We start from the raw sequence: 15074 nt of genomic DNA, 5'->3' as shown, positions 1-15074 counted from the left end.
GAGACCTCACTGAAACATTGCCAAGACAATCTCAATCTTACATGGGAAAAGACCCGAATACAACAAGACCAGCATATCTACACCCGTGAAAATCTACACACACACACACACACACACACACACACACACACTTAGTGTCACAACCCCTGGTATGCCCCAATTATGGGAGGAAGCTAACTGCTTCCATTCTCTGTCCATCGGCTCGTCACAAGAGACCATCAATATATATAAAATTGATTCTCAGCTATAGACTTTGGAAGGATCAAGCAAACCAAAAAGTTCCAACTACATGTACATAGTAACTCAGAATAATTGAATCAATATGTGACAGTCTCAGTTGAGGAAAAGTTAGATGGATTTGGGGTATTTCAAAATGGAGTTTTTATTATATTTCCTTCATTGATTTTGCTAAATGGTACCTTGGGAGATCCTAAGCTAAGGAAATTTGTTGTTCATCCTTAATAGCACTGATTTCTAATATTTTAAAATATAATTTCCTGACATGATATTTATTATTACACTACATGACTTTTTATGTTAAAGAAAAATACTGAAACAGTACTAATGATACAGTTTTATTATCATTTTGAATCTGATATCACCGTAGTGATCTTCTAACTCATATTCCTGTGATTCTTTTACTGAAAGAGCTCATGGACAGCTGATCATTCTTATTACAGTCATAACAACTTTCTGAATAATTGGTGAAATGGTGCTCTGAGAGATGTTATTGGGCAGACTTTGAGAGGGAGTGTAGTCATATGAAACTAGTGTTTGTTCTTCCTTTTTCTTCAGAGGTTTAAACTCTTATTCTGATATGTCTGCTAGGTTGATCGGGATAGAGACCTTCTGATTCAGCAAACAATGAGGCAGCTCAACAATCACTTTGGTCGAAGATGTGCTACCACTCCAATGGCTGTCCATAGGGTAAAGGTTACATTTAAGGATGAACCAGGAGAAGGCAGCGGTGTGGCACGAAGCTTTTATACTGCTATTGCACAAGCCTTTTTGTCAAATGAGAAACTGCCAAATCTGGATTGTATTCAAAATGCCAACAAGGGGACACATACAAGTAGGTATCTCAAAGAATATGATTTATATGTTATTTAACATGTATGCATTTGCCAAAGTGATGGAAAAAGGTTATGCTGTAGTCTAGTAAGATGTTTTAATGGTCAAAAGTAAGAGTCTAAATTGTGTAGTAATATTGTTCCGCACACTTGATACAAATTGCCCTATGTGCACACAAAAACAAAATCTTACTTGTAGAATAGAATGCAGTTTTCTGCCTAATCAGTTATAGAAGAAAGTTACTAAATAGGGTTAATAGGAAGGAATTGACAGAATTTCCCCATATTTCACGCATATTGTTTTGAAATAAAAGGGGCACCCCTCTGTTATGCCCCCATCGCAGTCTGAATCCGAGGGGGAAGATGAACAACTGACAGAGAGCAGGAGAGTGACTCTGTTGGCTGTGGAGGAAACTGGGGAAGGGCAAAGTCAGGGTAGAGCAGGAGAGAGGTAGAACAAGGGAGAGGGGGTTCAGATGAAGACCAAGGCCCACCCCCTCCTCATCCTAGGGCACACAGGGAAGAACAGAGAAGAGAGCAACATGGGTTGCGTAGCTTATGAGGGAGAAAAGGGCCCCGATTCCCTTCACAAGGCACACTTGGGGATGGAGTTTAAAGGAGATGCAAATGGGAGGGGCACACACTGAGTTCATCTGGTGTTAACTGTTTATCTGAGTTCCTGGCATCCTCCCAACTGGTTTGTTTTACTGCCGTGCTACTTCACTTTTGGAACTCCTTATCTTGCTTGCCCTATCGGATTAATTACCTTATCTTGCCTTGTTGGATTTATAGTTGGAAGTTTTCTGCTTACAACATTTGGACTGGAGTATTTTGAGCCAAAGGCAGTTACAGGTTTGTGGAAGACCTTTTTTCCAGGTCGGAGAGTTGAAAGGGACATTGGGGGCACAGTTGGGGGCACAGTTGGACTCATACTGGTTCTCTGGTTGTGTTGCCTTTGTGCCATGTCCTGGATCATCACACACACTGTTACTAACAGATTTATTAATAACATTCAGCATAGAAGAAATACCAAAGGAAGAATAAGGAAAAAGAAACAATGTTAAGTAGGGAAATATACGTATTCTATTTCAGTTGCATGTATTTGGGTCTACCATCCATTTAGAAATTGTTTGAAGTTAAGAGTGGCATTGGAAAAAATGTGAGGACTGACATATGTCCAGTTCTCACATTTTAACTGTCACAGCATCGTCACAATCACATAATAAAAATTAGGGTGCTTGGCAACTGGCATGTAGTTGCAACAATTGCAGCATCCCAGTGCCGTGTGATTGCCATTTGTGAATTTCCCAGCTAGCTTCCAAAACACAAAGTCAATGGGAAAAGTCAGCTTTCTATAACAAAAACACAATATACTTAACAACTGCAATGATTGGTTAACAACCATGGCAAAAAAGGTTGTAAAATTGGGCACGATTAACTTAACAACTACCTTGCTTAGCAACAGAAATTCTGGTCCCAGTTGTGGTCATAAGTTGAGGACTAACTATATTGTAAAGGCCTTGAGAATTAATAATACTTTGAAGCAAGGAAGGATTCACAAATTCTCCTGCAGTATATTATATTTTTTGAACTAGGATAAAAGTCTTCTAAAATGTTGCTTAGAATGGGGAGGTAAAATTAGATGAAAAATTGTTATTGCATCAGTTCTTAAACCTTTTGTAGAAAGCTTCCAAACTTAAATTTTGTATTCTTCTTCCTCTCACAGTTCATAATTCTTTGTATTAGTTATGATTCTTATAGGAAAACCTCTGTACAAACTTGACTGTCTCTTCAGGTCTAATGCAGAGATTACGGAACAGAGGGGAGAGAGATCGAGAAAGGGAGCGGGAGAGAGAAATGAGGAGAAATAGTAGTGGGTTGCGAACTGGTTCTCGAAGAGACAGAGACAGGTAAGTTGTCCCCCTAACATATAAATTTTGCTCAGAGAATTTTCTGATGTTAATTTCTAGTAATAGGGAGCAGGATAGGACTTAAGAGCAGGGTATAAATAACTCTCTAAAACATCTTACAGAATCAAGGATTCAAACATAAATAAGAGGTTCTGTCTTGCATTGAAGTACAAACAAAAGGTGGAGCAGAGACTGATGTCCTGTTCCTTTAACAGAACAAAAACCTCATTTTTATTATTTTCTTAACACAGTCCCACAATTCAGTATCTTGGTCGTATGGGGAACAACAATAATTTCTGATAAAGAACGTTTGCGTGTGTGTTTTAAAGGGATTTCAGGAGGCAGCTGTCCATTGACACCAGACCTTTTCGACCTGCATCTGAAGGAAATCCTAGTGATGACCCCGATCCTCTTCCAGCACATCGACAGGCCCTGGGTGAAAGACTTTATCCCCGTGTACAAGCAATGCAACCTGTGAGCTTGCGCCTCTCTACTTGGGGAGGGCATTATTTTTTTCTTTTTTTAGAAAATATTCTAACCTGTTTTATTTGAGGGTTTTATATTCTTTGCCTTAGTTTGTCCTTGGATGTTTCATAATTGGTGTCGAACATACTATTATAATAAAACAGCTTAATATGCCACAATCTGTAGTAGAATATATTTATTTAATGAATGTATATAGCTATAATATAAATAATCTTAGACCTTGGACAATATAAATAAAACAATTGTGCATGTATAAAAAAAGATCCACGTTTGGACGAGCTTCATCTTTTAATAATTAGGTCAGCATTCAATGCAAGGATTGTGTTATCTTATGAGTAACATGTAGATAACATGCCTCCTCTGGGCAAGACCCAAGATCACTCCCATACCAACCTACCTGCCATCCCTTTTTCTGAATGCCAAGTTAATGGCTATTAAGTTTGAAAAAGCCTCCCATTAAAATAAATTTCTGGGTTAGCATGGATCTTGTGAATATTGCTGTATCTAAGAACAGAATAGACTGGTAGATTTTAATTAGCATTGTGACTGTTTGTGGCATGTATCCTCGGAAAAGGCTCCAGTTGGAAATCTGGAGGGAATAGTTTTCATTATTGCTTCACAAAAAATCAGAAGGGTTGAGAAGGATGGCTGTAAGATAAAACTGGAAACAAGCAAACCTAAATATAGAAGCATTGATAGATAACTAGAAAAAATCGAAGTCTGGAACAGATTTTTTTCTGAGTCTGAATGTGTTAGATTAATTTGCTTATTGGGTTCTTTTTTGTGATTGGGATAAACCCCAGAAAAATAATTCTTCTACATTTTCCATATTATTTGAATTCAGAATAAATTATATTTTACTATATGGATTTGCCCTTCCTATGTCTGGAACAGAAATTTCCTGGGGCCAAATCCCATCCCATTTATCCTGTGGTTCTCTACCAATAATTTTAACATATTGGGAAGCAGACAGGTAGCAGATTTTTTTCTGCATAACTAGAATAATAATTAGGTGGAGGGAAAAAGTGTAAGAATTGGAAAATAAATATAAATTACATCTTTTCAGGCATTTGCAAGCAAGATTACAGGCATGCTATTGGAATTGTCACCTGCGCAGCTGCTTTTGCTATTAGCAAGTGAAGATTCCCTTCGAGCAAGAGTGGATGAGGCTATGGAGCTCATCATTGCACATGGGAGGTAATTTAATATTCATGAGAATTAAAATATGCACATGAATTTCAACTATGGTAACAATTAGCTAAAAGTTCCTTAAGCCAAGGTTACCTCCTCCATATTTATAAAGCTTACCTCCTCCATATTTATAAACAAATGGCTGAAAATTCATCCCAAATTTTGGACACATCATCTACTATTACACAAAATTTTGGATCTTTTTGATAGTGGAAGGGTCTCTTTTTTTCTATCATAAGGCGCAACCACAGCATGCAAAAATGATGAAATATATAATAAGAGCCAAGGTGGTGCAGTGGTTAAATGCAGCACTGCAGGCTACTGCTAGATCAGCAGTTCAGCGGTTCAAATCTCACCGGCTCAGGGTTGACTCAGCCTTCCATCCTTCCGAGGTGGGTAAAATGAGGACCCAGATTGTTGGGGGCAATATGCTGACTCTCTGTAAACCGCTTAGAGAGGCCTGAAAGGCCTATGAAGCGGTATATAAGTCTACTGCTATTGCTATTGCTATATTGTGACATTGTGACACAAACTCTTCTTGTTATGTACTTGGGTGCAGTGTGTAGCACAAGTGCAGAAAGGGCAACATTTGTTCACAATCTGTTTTATTGTCCTCTTGCCTTCCCCCTAGCATCTGTGTCTACTAGTTTGTGTTGTAGCTATGTTTAGAGATTCCAAAGAGGGTCTTTGAAATTTCTGCAAGAAATGGAGAACGCTTGTAGGTATGATAAGTATATGAATAGTGCAGTTTCTGCTGATTGCTGCTTTGCTTTCCTCTATCTGTAAACATTATATTGGCTCAATGTAGTTGATTTTTATTCTTTTCAAAGGGAAAATGGAGCTGACAGCATTCTAGACCTTGGCTTGTTGGATTCTTCTGATAAAGTACAAGTAAGAAACATCTGTAGACAATGCCTTTATTAATTTACTGTTTAAAGATGTCTCAAATACCTAAAATAGAGAAATTCATTTACCAAGAAGATTTTTTAATTCACATTCATGAGACCAGAAATCATATGTATTCCCAGAGTCAACAAATTAAATAACCACTATAAAAGAATCTCTCAAATTCGATGAAGCCACGGCAGTTAGTGTTCTGAACAAGAGAGACTACATGCAGCATATTATCACAACTTGCTCTTGCAATACTTACAGCCTCAATTTTGTCATGGAAATTGATCATACAGCTAGTCCTCATTTAGTGATTGCCTCATTTAGGGACCATTCACATTTTGGGCAGTGATGAAAAAGTAACTTTATGATCAGTGACATTTACAACCTTTGTAGATCTATAAAACAAAGGAAAACTGAAATAAAATTATAAGCGCAATTGACATTTCACTTAGTCGCTGCTTAATGATCAAGTTTCTTGTCCCATTCATGGTATTAAATGAGGAGTATCTGTAACAAGTTTCTATGCCCAGCAATGGTTTCATTTACTTAGTCTTATACCTGGGAAACAGGTGGCATAAGATTAGCTGTTTTCCCTGTTAAGATGAAAAAATTGTATCTGGATTGAATACATAGTGAACTCATTCAGACAACACTTTTCTTCTTAGTTTCATTTCACAGTATTTTGCATGCTACCTCTTTACAAATTATTGTTCATTTGTTCTTTCCTTATGTTGAATTGATGAGAGCATACAAGCCTAAACCTTTTTTTTTTTGCATATCCGAAAACTAGTTATTAGAAAGAAATTAGACTATTCCTTTTAGTTTTTATTTGCTTGAAGAGATGACACGAACAAAACTAAAGCAGAGTCCATATTTAGAAACTGCTAGATAACTACATAGATGTACCGGTATATTATTAGATTAGCATTTGTTTAAATCACCTTTTTGAATGGCATATTTTGAATATACAGTTCAGTACTAAAGAAGTCAGTTTTTATTTCTATTGTGTGTTTCTTTTAAAAAGGAAAATAGAAAACGACATGGTTCTAGTCGTAGCGTTGTGGACATGGAATTAGATGATACAGATGATGGTGATGATAATGCACCACTGTTTTATCAACCTGGAAAACGAGGTTTTTATACACCGAGGCCAGGCAAAAATACAGAAGCCAGACTGAATTGCTTCAGAAATATTGGCAGGTAAAATATCCTCTAGATGAGTGAATTGCTTTCAGAGAGAAAAACAATTTGAAATGTATATATGACAGTAAGTGTAATAAGATTGGGATTTTCAACCAAAATTTGAAAATAATGACTCTTGTTTCTTAATACTTCTATTTTGATATTGTTAGCAGTTTTCTGTTAAAATATTAACTGCTTTCTACTGATTTTCAGAATTCTAGGGTTGTGCTTGCTGCAAAATGAACTATGTCCAATTACATTAAATCGACATGTAATAAAAGTTCTTCTTGGCAGAAAGGTAAGCATCTCTTAGTGATTTAGTATAGGGCTGCTGCATTATGTGATGAAATTTGTCTTCAGCTAAAAATGTAAGGCATTGCTCCCATGACATCCATCCTTCTGTTTAAAATGTTTGTTCCCTTCCTTACTATCAGATACTTTTCTGGATAAAGGTAATAATATTTCAAAAACTTCCATTCTGGGTATAATGCAGAATTACATATAAGATATCAAGTGATTTTTTTGGTAGATCGTTATAGTTTGTCTCCTAAATCTTTCATTCATAATCTTCTAAGTAGAAATGTCATCAAACAACTAAAATAAGCCATTATTTTTAAAACAAAGTAGAATTCCAATTTTAGCCTGCTGGAGATCACAAGGTCAGTTGGTCATAAGCCCAAATTAGATGTAACAATCAGTTTGAGAACTAATCTATGCCCATATACTCCACCTTTTGTGCTTATATTGTGATTTATTTAACTTTTTGATCAGGTAATAGAAATGTTGTTCTTAAAATAGATATGAGAATAATAGTTGTAAAATCTTGCAAAAGTTCCAACGATAAGCTTACCTGTACAATGGAACATGAGTAAATGTTTGATGATTACTTTTTACTTTCAGGTTAACTGGCATGATTTTGCCTTTTTTGATCCGGTTATGTATGAGAGTTTACGGCAACTTATCCTCGCTTCCCAAAGCACAGATGCTGATGCAGTTTTTGCAGCAATGGACTTAGCTTTTGCGATAGACCTGTGCAAAGAGGAAGGTGGAGGACAGGTAGGCCCAAACTACTGTGGTTAATGTTACTTCCTCAGCATCTCTCTTAATGTTAACATCAATAGATACTTCAGTAATTTTAGTGACAAATGTAAGCAAGACTAAGATGAGTTGTGAATAAGTGATGGTTACAAAGCCTTTAATAATATTTTAAAAATAATTCTGTGTTGCATTATTTTTCTAGGTTGAACTTATTTCCAATGGTGTAAATATACCAGTCACTCCTCAAAATGTGTATGAATATGTCCGTAAATATGCAGAACATAGAATGTTAGTAGTTGCAGAACAACCTCTACATGTAAGTGATGTGAAATCTTCTTGGAATTTGATGCACTTTTTCTTAGTATTGTTCTGTAATCTGTAAAGAAATATTGTTGAATGGATAGATACAAACTTTTAAGCCATCTATGAAATATCACATTTCATAAAACATCCAGAAAATCTGTCGCAGAAATACTTCTCTTAGTATCAGCAGTATATCTGTATGAAATTTAGTATTAGCATAGTAAATACTGTTCTTCCTCCTGATCCATTATGAATAAAGGTGAACAAATCTGCCAATTTCCCATTTGATTCTTAATTTTTCTGCTATTCTGTTTCTGGAAAAAAATTGTCCTTATTCTCAGTTAAATTTGGATTGGCCTTGATAGCTGAACCAAAACTTGTTGTAAATAATATTCTGCTTCTCTGTGAGCCCAGTTTCCCAGAGTAGCTCTCTTGAGGCTGAGGACAATTCCAGCTGGTCCCTTGATTCCAGAACATAAAATAGTTAACTTCAGGTAAATATGCAGAGGACATCACACACACCCCTCTCTACTTTATCTCTGGGTCTGGATGACGTGAAGCAAAGGATTACTCTGGGAAGGTGTTGCTGCAGTTTGTGACAAGAACTTGTGTATCACAGCAAGGAATCTTGAATTGCATTGTAACCCAGGAGTGTACAATTGAGAGCTAAAATTCTGTTTCGGGTGGCTTTTTCAGGCAATGAGGAAGGGTCTATTGGATGTACTCCCAAAGAATTCATTAGAAGACTTGACAGCAGAAGATTTCAGGCTTCTAGTCAATGGATGTGGTGAAGTTAATGTTCAGATGCTAATCAGCTTTACTTCTTTCAATGATGAGTCAGGTATAATATATTTTGATTATAAGTTGCACCATAATAAAATTCTGATCAGCTTCTTTGCATATTGATTAAAAAATAAAATGTTTTACAAGTGATATAGGGTTATCCAATGTTGTATAAGCTGGCCTATTCCATTCCTCTAGAGAAGATGTGAAAGGGATCTAGTGGGAATATGTTCAGTCACTTGTGCCCATTCTTCTGGTGGATGGAAACAGTTGTGTGTAATCCATACATACTAGTACTTCTGGATTGTAATTATCCTGTGCCCACTGGGGAACCTCTTCACAAATAAAAAATGATAATTATTTCTTTTAGATACAATTTTTGGAATTTTTGAAAATTTGAGATCACTTGCTTAATGCAAAATATAATTTATAATGAACATTGTATTACTGACCAACTAAAGAGTAGTTCTGTTGAATCATACTATTTCGGTAGCATTTAATACATGATTTTGATATTCTTTCATTTCATTTTGAATAGGAGAAAATGCTGAGAAACTTCTGCAGTTTAAACGATGGTTTTGGTCCATAGTAGAGAAGATGAGTATGACTGAAAGGCAAGATTTAGTAAGTATTATTTCTTTTCCTTGGAGCATACCTTTTGAGTAATTGTTAAATTCCTTTAATGCTTCGAAAAGTTAAAAAAATATTATTCTCACTTACATATTATTATCCAGTTTTTTTCTCATGTTGACTTATATCCCATATACTTCGGGTTTAGAATTTCTTTAATATGAAATCCTGAGATAACATTGCAAACTTTTGAAAGTGAGGGATTTTGAATAGCTATTTGAGATATGATATGGAATTTTCCATGGAAAGTGAAAAAATGTAAATGACATATATCTAGTCCTAGGAAATACTTTCTAGGCCAGGTCTCTAGAGATTAGATTAGTTGCTCACAAAAAATAATAGTACAGTGTAGCAATAAATTTGCTAGAATGTTATGCATTCTACAAATTCCCTTATTTGTGGAAATCAAAAGTAATATTAAGAGATTCTAAGGAGCATTAATGAAATGATGTGTCTCATTCCTAAGACTGTATAGTTCCTATAGTTCCAGTTAAATATATTTAACTTAAATTATGCAAACCTCTAATCAATATTAAAAAGTACAACAGGTAGAAAAGGACATTCAGTCCATCTGTGGCGTTTTCACCGGAATATTACCTGCATTACTTGAATGTTTACCAGTAAAAGGTTTATAAGACAAGAGATTTTACATAAATCTTTGTTAAAATTAAATATGTTAAGAAATTGGTAGGTGTTCATTTTAATGTCACTTTATACACCTCTTGGGGTTAGGACAGAAATATTAACAAAAAGTGAGATAGATGAAAAAATGTTAATATAAAAATATGTGTTGTTTGCAAGATACTATCCATATATATTTGTTACATGATATGGAATGATTAATATCAAAATTGAGTATGAATTTATTTATTTTAACATGTTTTTTTTAACGGATCTTAGGTCTACTTTTGGACATCTAGCCCCTCATTACCTGCTAGTGAAGAAGGATTTCAGCCTATGCCATCCATCACAATAAGACCACCAGATGATCAACACCTTCCTACAGCAAACACATGTATATCACGCCTTTATGTTCCACTTTATTCTTCTAAACAGATTCTTAAACAGAAGTTACTACTCGCCATTAAGACCAAAAATTTTGGTTTTGTGTAGACTATTAAAAAAAAGTGTGTATTGCTGTATAATTATTACTAGCTAGATTTTTTGTAGAGTTTCCATTTGTCCATAAAAGTTTATGAAAGTTAATGCTGTCATGCCCCCTCCTGCTGCTGGTACTGCAAAGATAAAATGCAACATTCCCAAACAAAGTTGGTAACCCAAGGGCTGAAGAAGCACTGGCGATGTTAGATTGTGATCATTTGCTAGTCATTAACGTCTTGGCCAAATCCAGCCAAAGATGACAGCAGAACAATATAAATTACACTGTGATTTAACTTTTTGCAAAAGGGGTAGAAATATGTCAAATGTTCTTAAAAAAATAATAATTCACTGCTGCCTTTCTGGAAAGTGTTTCAGCAAAGGTGCTTGTATAGAGGGAATAGGAAATTTCAAAATAAAAGATGAAGTATGTCCTGTGGTTTATTTTAACTTTTTTTAAAAAAAAAAGAAAAGAAAAATGGTGTTTAAGTTTGTGGTTGGCTGCAGTTGTGCATCATGTATATTGAACTTGTAAAAAGTTCTTGCCAGTTAGAGCTAAGAGTTGAAATCATTCACGTTTGCTTACAAAAACCACTGCCATTGCAATTTTGTCTGCTTGCACTGGACTCTGGCACAATAAATACCACCATTAATGTTTTGCATGTAGTCTGTATAACCTTAGTGAGATTCTTTTTGTACGTAAGAAGGAAGCCAATGCACAGTATTTAATCGTTTACAATCAACATTTTGTATCCCTCTTTCTTTGAGCAGTCAGTTAGGAGGCTTATACCTCCAGCTCAAATCCAGACACTTGTTCTGCTGTGTCTCAAGCTGGTTAAATTTTCAGCCTGGGCACTACCTGGTAACTGTAAAATGTTTATAAGATCATGATTATTTGAAGGTACATTTTGGAAAAAAAAATTTAATGTTCGTGAGCAGCTTAACTACTTTTGTATCTAGCCTTTTTTAAGTATCTTGTTACAGTTTTTAATAAATTACAGTCATACTGAAAAAAAATAGTTTTTATTTATGTGAACTGTATATTTTAGTTGCTACTGCACACCACAGTTATCTATTAAGTTATTTGTAAGTGAATAAAACTACTCTTCCTCTTCAGTTAAAATAGAATCAGTTCAGTCTGCATTTTACAGTTAGCAGAAAAGTTAAAGATTGCCTGATCCAACAAAGTATATAATCTTTTCATCATATATCGCTTACTCAGCACAAAAATGTTTGCCAAATGCAATGTGGTGCACATACAAAATGCTATTTTTATTAAAGCATTTTAGTGCATAACATTTCAGTATATTAAGATCCTACTTAGTTAAACACTAACATATTGTAGGAAAGAGGAAGATTCTTTTTTAATTTTATGCTTACCATCTCATAGTCAGGAATTCCTTATAATTCGTTAACTCTTTTTTTCTGTGGGGTTTTGGCAGGGGGTAGGGGGAATTGCACATCATTAAAACTTGCCTGAATTTCTGCCAAAATGGACCACCTCTTCTCTTTCTCTATGCCAACAACTTTCACGCCTCTTTCTGCCTTAGCTTGAAAATAGCATCCTGCTTCTGTAAAGTATCTATTGTTTTGGCAGGCACTCTAGCAGTGTAAATCCTAACTGTAACCTCTTTTAAATAAAGACTGAAGACTGTTCTCTTAAAAGCTGACTGTGCCAGGCTTACTCAGTTTTTTAAAAAATTAAATAGCAGGTGCTTCATTTATTCCCCTTGCACATTTTGATGAAATCATTCTTTCTGAATGACAGCCCTTTTAAGGATAAGGATGGAGTTTTTCATGTTTGGTGTAGAATTCAGGTTCTGTTTTTGAATTTGCTACTTGGCTTATAGCAAGTTTCATAATGTCTGAGCCTCTTGCATTCTGTAATTTAAAAAAATGCTACCTACCTCTCAGAAGAGTTGAGGCATAATAAAGTTAATATTCTCCGAAGCCCTTTTAGGAAAGGCTGTGTATATTGTAAAATATTGTTATATATAACCTGTGTATATCTAGTATATCCCTGTTATATGTATAGCTCTGTATATAACACAATTGTTATACAACAGTCACAGCAAAATACATTACAAAAATTTATAAGGCCTATACAGTAGCGCGCGCGTGTGTGTGTACACACACATGTACACAAACAATACTTTGTTGTTACTCTAATGCCAAGGGGAAAGCTAGAATGATTGATGTTGTAGTCATTGACTCAAAATGTGTATGTAGCTATATAAATAGCTTTTCTCTGTATATTTGAACATTATCAAGCTTTTAATAAGAAATGCTTATTAAAATTGTACACCGCATTACTGTGTGGCTTAAATTAGTTTCTTTTAAATATATGGCAAGAAAAATCATAGGAAAGTTTTCCAATAGTGTCTTGAATTTTACCTAACTTTTGATAATCATATTCTTTTAAAAGCTGGATTTTGGTTACTTTTTTCCCTCAGAAGTTACCGAGCTGAATGGGCTTGAAATCATGGCAATTGAGTTGTTATGGTAACCCTCTAAAGTCCTCTGGGACTTTCTTGATCCATGGAACCTCAGTTCTGTAACAAGATGTATGATATTTTGGTAATTGGATAGTCACTAACTATGAAATCAACCCAAATAAGAAATGATATGTGCCCCAACAAATTATGGTACCTTCAGAATTTCTTACTTTATGTTGCCCACAATTTAGCCTTTTGGACTAATGTTAATTTGAGACAAAGCAAGGTTATTCTGTACATCTGTTAATTAGCACCATTGTCTATTGATCAGGCCAGCTTTTTAGTTTTGCAAGAAACAGATAAAATATAAAATAGCGAAGCATATGAAGATTTATAAACAATTAAAAATCTTATTTAATCTGGTTGTTAGCACTATATGTTTAACTTGGCATACATGCCAATAATACTATTTGTCAGAGACAGCATGAGTGTTGCCACTTGTTCTAGTTAAAAATTCAGAAGATGGAAGCAGCTGAAGATCTAGCCATCAAGCTAGTTTGTGGGTAATCCTTTAGACACTATATCCTAAATTTTGTTATGCTTTATAAGTAAACTGACAAGCAAAATGAGGTATTTAAGCCCCTGAAAGGACTTAATTGTAGCAATAGGAGACATACTTTTTACAGTTACAGTTTTTTGCATGCTATGTTTCATTACAATAAGAAAAGTTTTTTTGTCTGTAAGGCTGCAACTGCTTTACAGAACTGTCTTCTCTTCTGGATAATAGGGAAAGCTTTTTTTTTCTCTTCTCTTAAGTATGCCAGGATGTTGTTTGAAGATTTGCCTATGTCTGGGCTCTCATTCAGTATGATGTAGAGATTGAAGCTCTTCAGACTAAGATTGGAGACATCTAGGCTTAAATCCCTTATGGAAATTTACTGAATAGCTGGGAGAGTTACTCTTGCTCAACTCAACCACTCTTACGGGATGATTTTAATTGGGTTAAAATGGAGATAATTATGCAAGCTGCCTTGAAAGGCAAGATTAATAAAAATCATACAGAATATCTACTCAGAGGCAGAGGAGATAAAGATGATAAAATGGATTTGGGAGATGCAAGTTGTACATTGAAGGCTTAATGTTTTAACTTTTTTTGTACCTGTTGGTAGCTGAGAAATATTTTAATATTGTAAGACACTCGCTGCATATCCTAAAATGTAGCTACCTTCAATTAAAAATTTCTTACAATACTTAAATTTCTGACAAAATCTATTTACTCTGTTTAGATATTTGTAAAAAAAAAGCTGAAAAAATATTAGGGTCAGTATTGTAACCTCGGAGATGTTCATACAACATCTGACACAAATGTTGAATTAAGTTTCTTTCAAATCAAATTTGACTTCTGGTTAACTTTATGGACACATCCAACAAAATTGTTGTTTACTTAACAATTCAGAAATGGTTTGCCATTACCTTTTCAATTTTTTAAAACCTCCCAATGGTAACCTTCAGTAGGTCTCCAATTCACAGGGTGTCTTTCAGAAAGGTAATCACTAGCTGAGTACTGGTGAACTAATAACCTAACTATTTAGCACTGTAAAAGCTTTTGGCAATATTATGTATTTATTATTAGACTATCTGAGCCCCTGTGGTGCAATGTGGAAGATGTTGGACTTGAGCAGAAAGATTGAGGTTCTACTCCCCCCCCCCCCAATCATGGAGGCCCCAATTGACTTTGAGCCAGGGATCAATACATTTTATAGGTGAACATTACTTTACAATTCAGTCTGCAATTACTCAATACTAATTTTTAATCTAGCCTCAACCTGTTATGGGACTTCTGGCACACGTATACTGTTTCACATGCATACATGTTGGGAGGAAGAGAAATCTCCAAGGTTAGTTGAGTCACAAAATTATGGAAGGTACAGGACAATTGCACAGGATTTTTAAAAATTTAATTTAAAACCCAGTTGCCTTTTAAGGTAAATTGGGATAAATACCGATTTGCATGAGGAGAATTCCGACTCTAAAAATGCCTTACCAATTCAGCC

General features: G+C 35.1%; 1 protein-coding gene across 7 annotated transcripts in view; it reads left to right on the top strand.

Moving 5' to 3' along the window:
- The window catches only part of UBR5 (ubiquitin protein ligase E3 component n-recognin 5), an 85560-nt gene extending 72666 nt beyond the window's left edge, over window positions 1-12894 (top strand). For all 7 annotated transcript variants that reach the window (XM_032223481.1, XM_032223479.1, XM_032223476.1 and 4 more), the window contains 12 exons: window positions 829-1072; window positions 2866-2980; window positions 3310-3454; window positions 4533-4663; window positions 5488-5548; window positions 6576-6751; window positions 6947-7031; window positions 7634-7789; window positions 7974-8087; window positions 8771-8915; window positions 9396-9481; window positions 10388-12894. In XM_032223481.1, coding sequence (XP_032079372.1) covers window positions 829-1072; window positions 2866-2980; window positions 3310-3454; window positions 4533-4663; window positions 5488-5548; window positions 6576-6751; window positions 6947-7031; window positions 7634-7789; window positions 7974-8087; window positions 8771-8915; window positions 9396-9481; window positions 10388-10600 — 1671 coding nt within the window. In that variant the 3' untranslated portion in view covers window positions 10601-12894. The remainder of the gene's footprint in view (window positions 1-828; window positions 1073-2865; window positions 2981-3309; window positions 3455-4532; window positions 4664-5487; window positions 5549-6575; window positions 6752-6946; window positions 7032-7633; window positions 7790-7973; window positions 8088-8770; window positions 8916-9395; window positions 9482-10387) is intronic.
- Window positions 12895-15074: the final 2180 nt, after the last annotated feature.

Source organism: Thamnophis elegans, chromosome 8 (genome assembly GCF_009769535.1).
Source record: "Thamnophis elegans isolate rThaEle1 chromosome 8, rThaEle1.pri, whole genome shotgun sequence".
In the NCBI taxonomy this organism is placed as follows: Eukaryota; Metazoa; Chordata; class Lepidosauria; order Squamata; family Colubridae; genus Thamnophis; species Thamnophis elegans.
The sequence above is the reverse complement of the archived record's forward strand: the minus strand, read 5'-3'. Positions and strand labels throughout refer to the sequence as shown.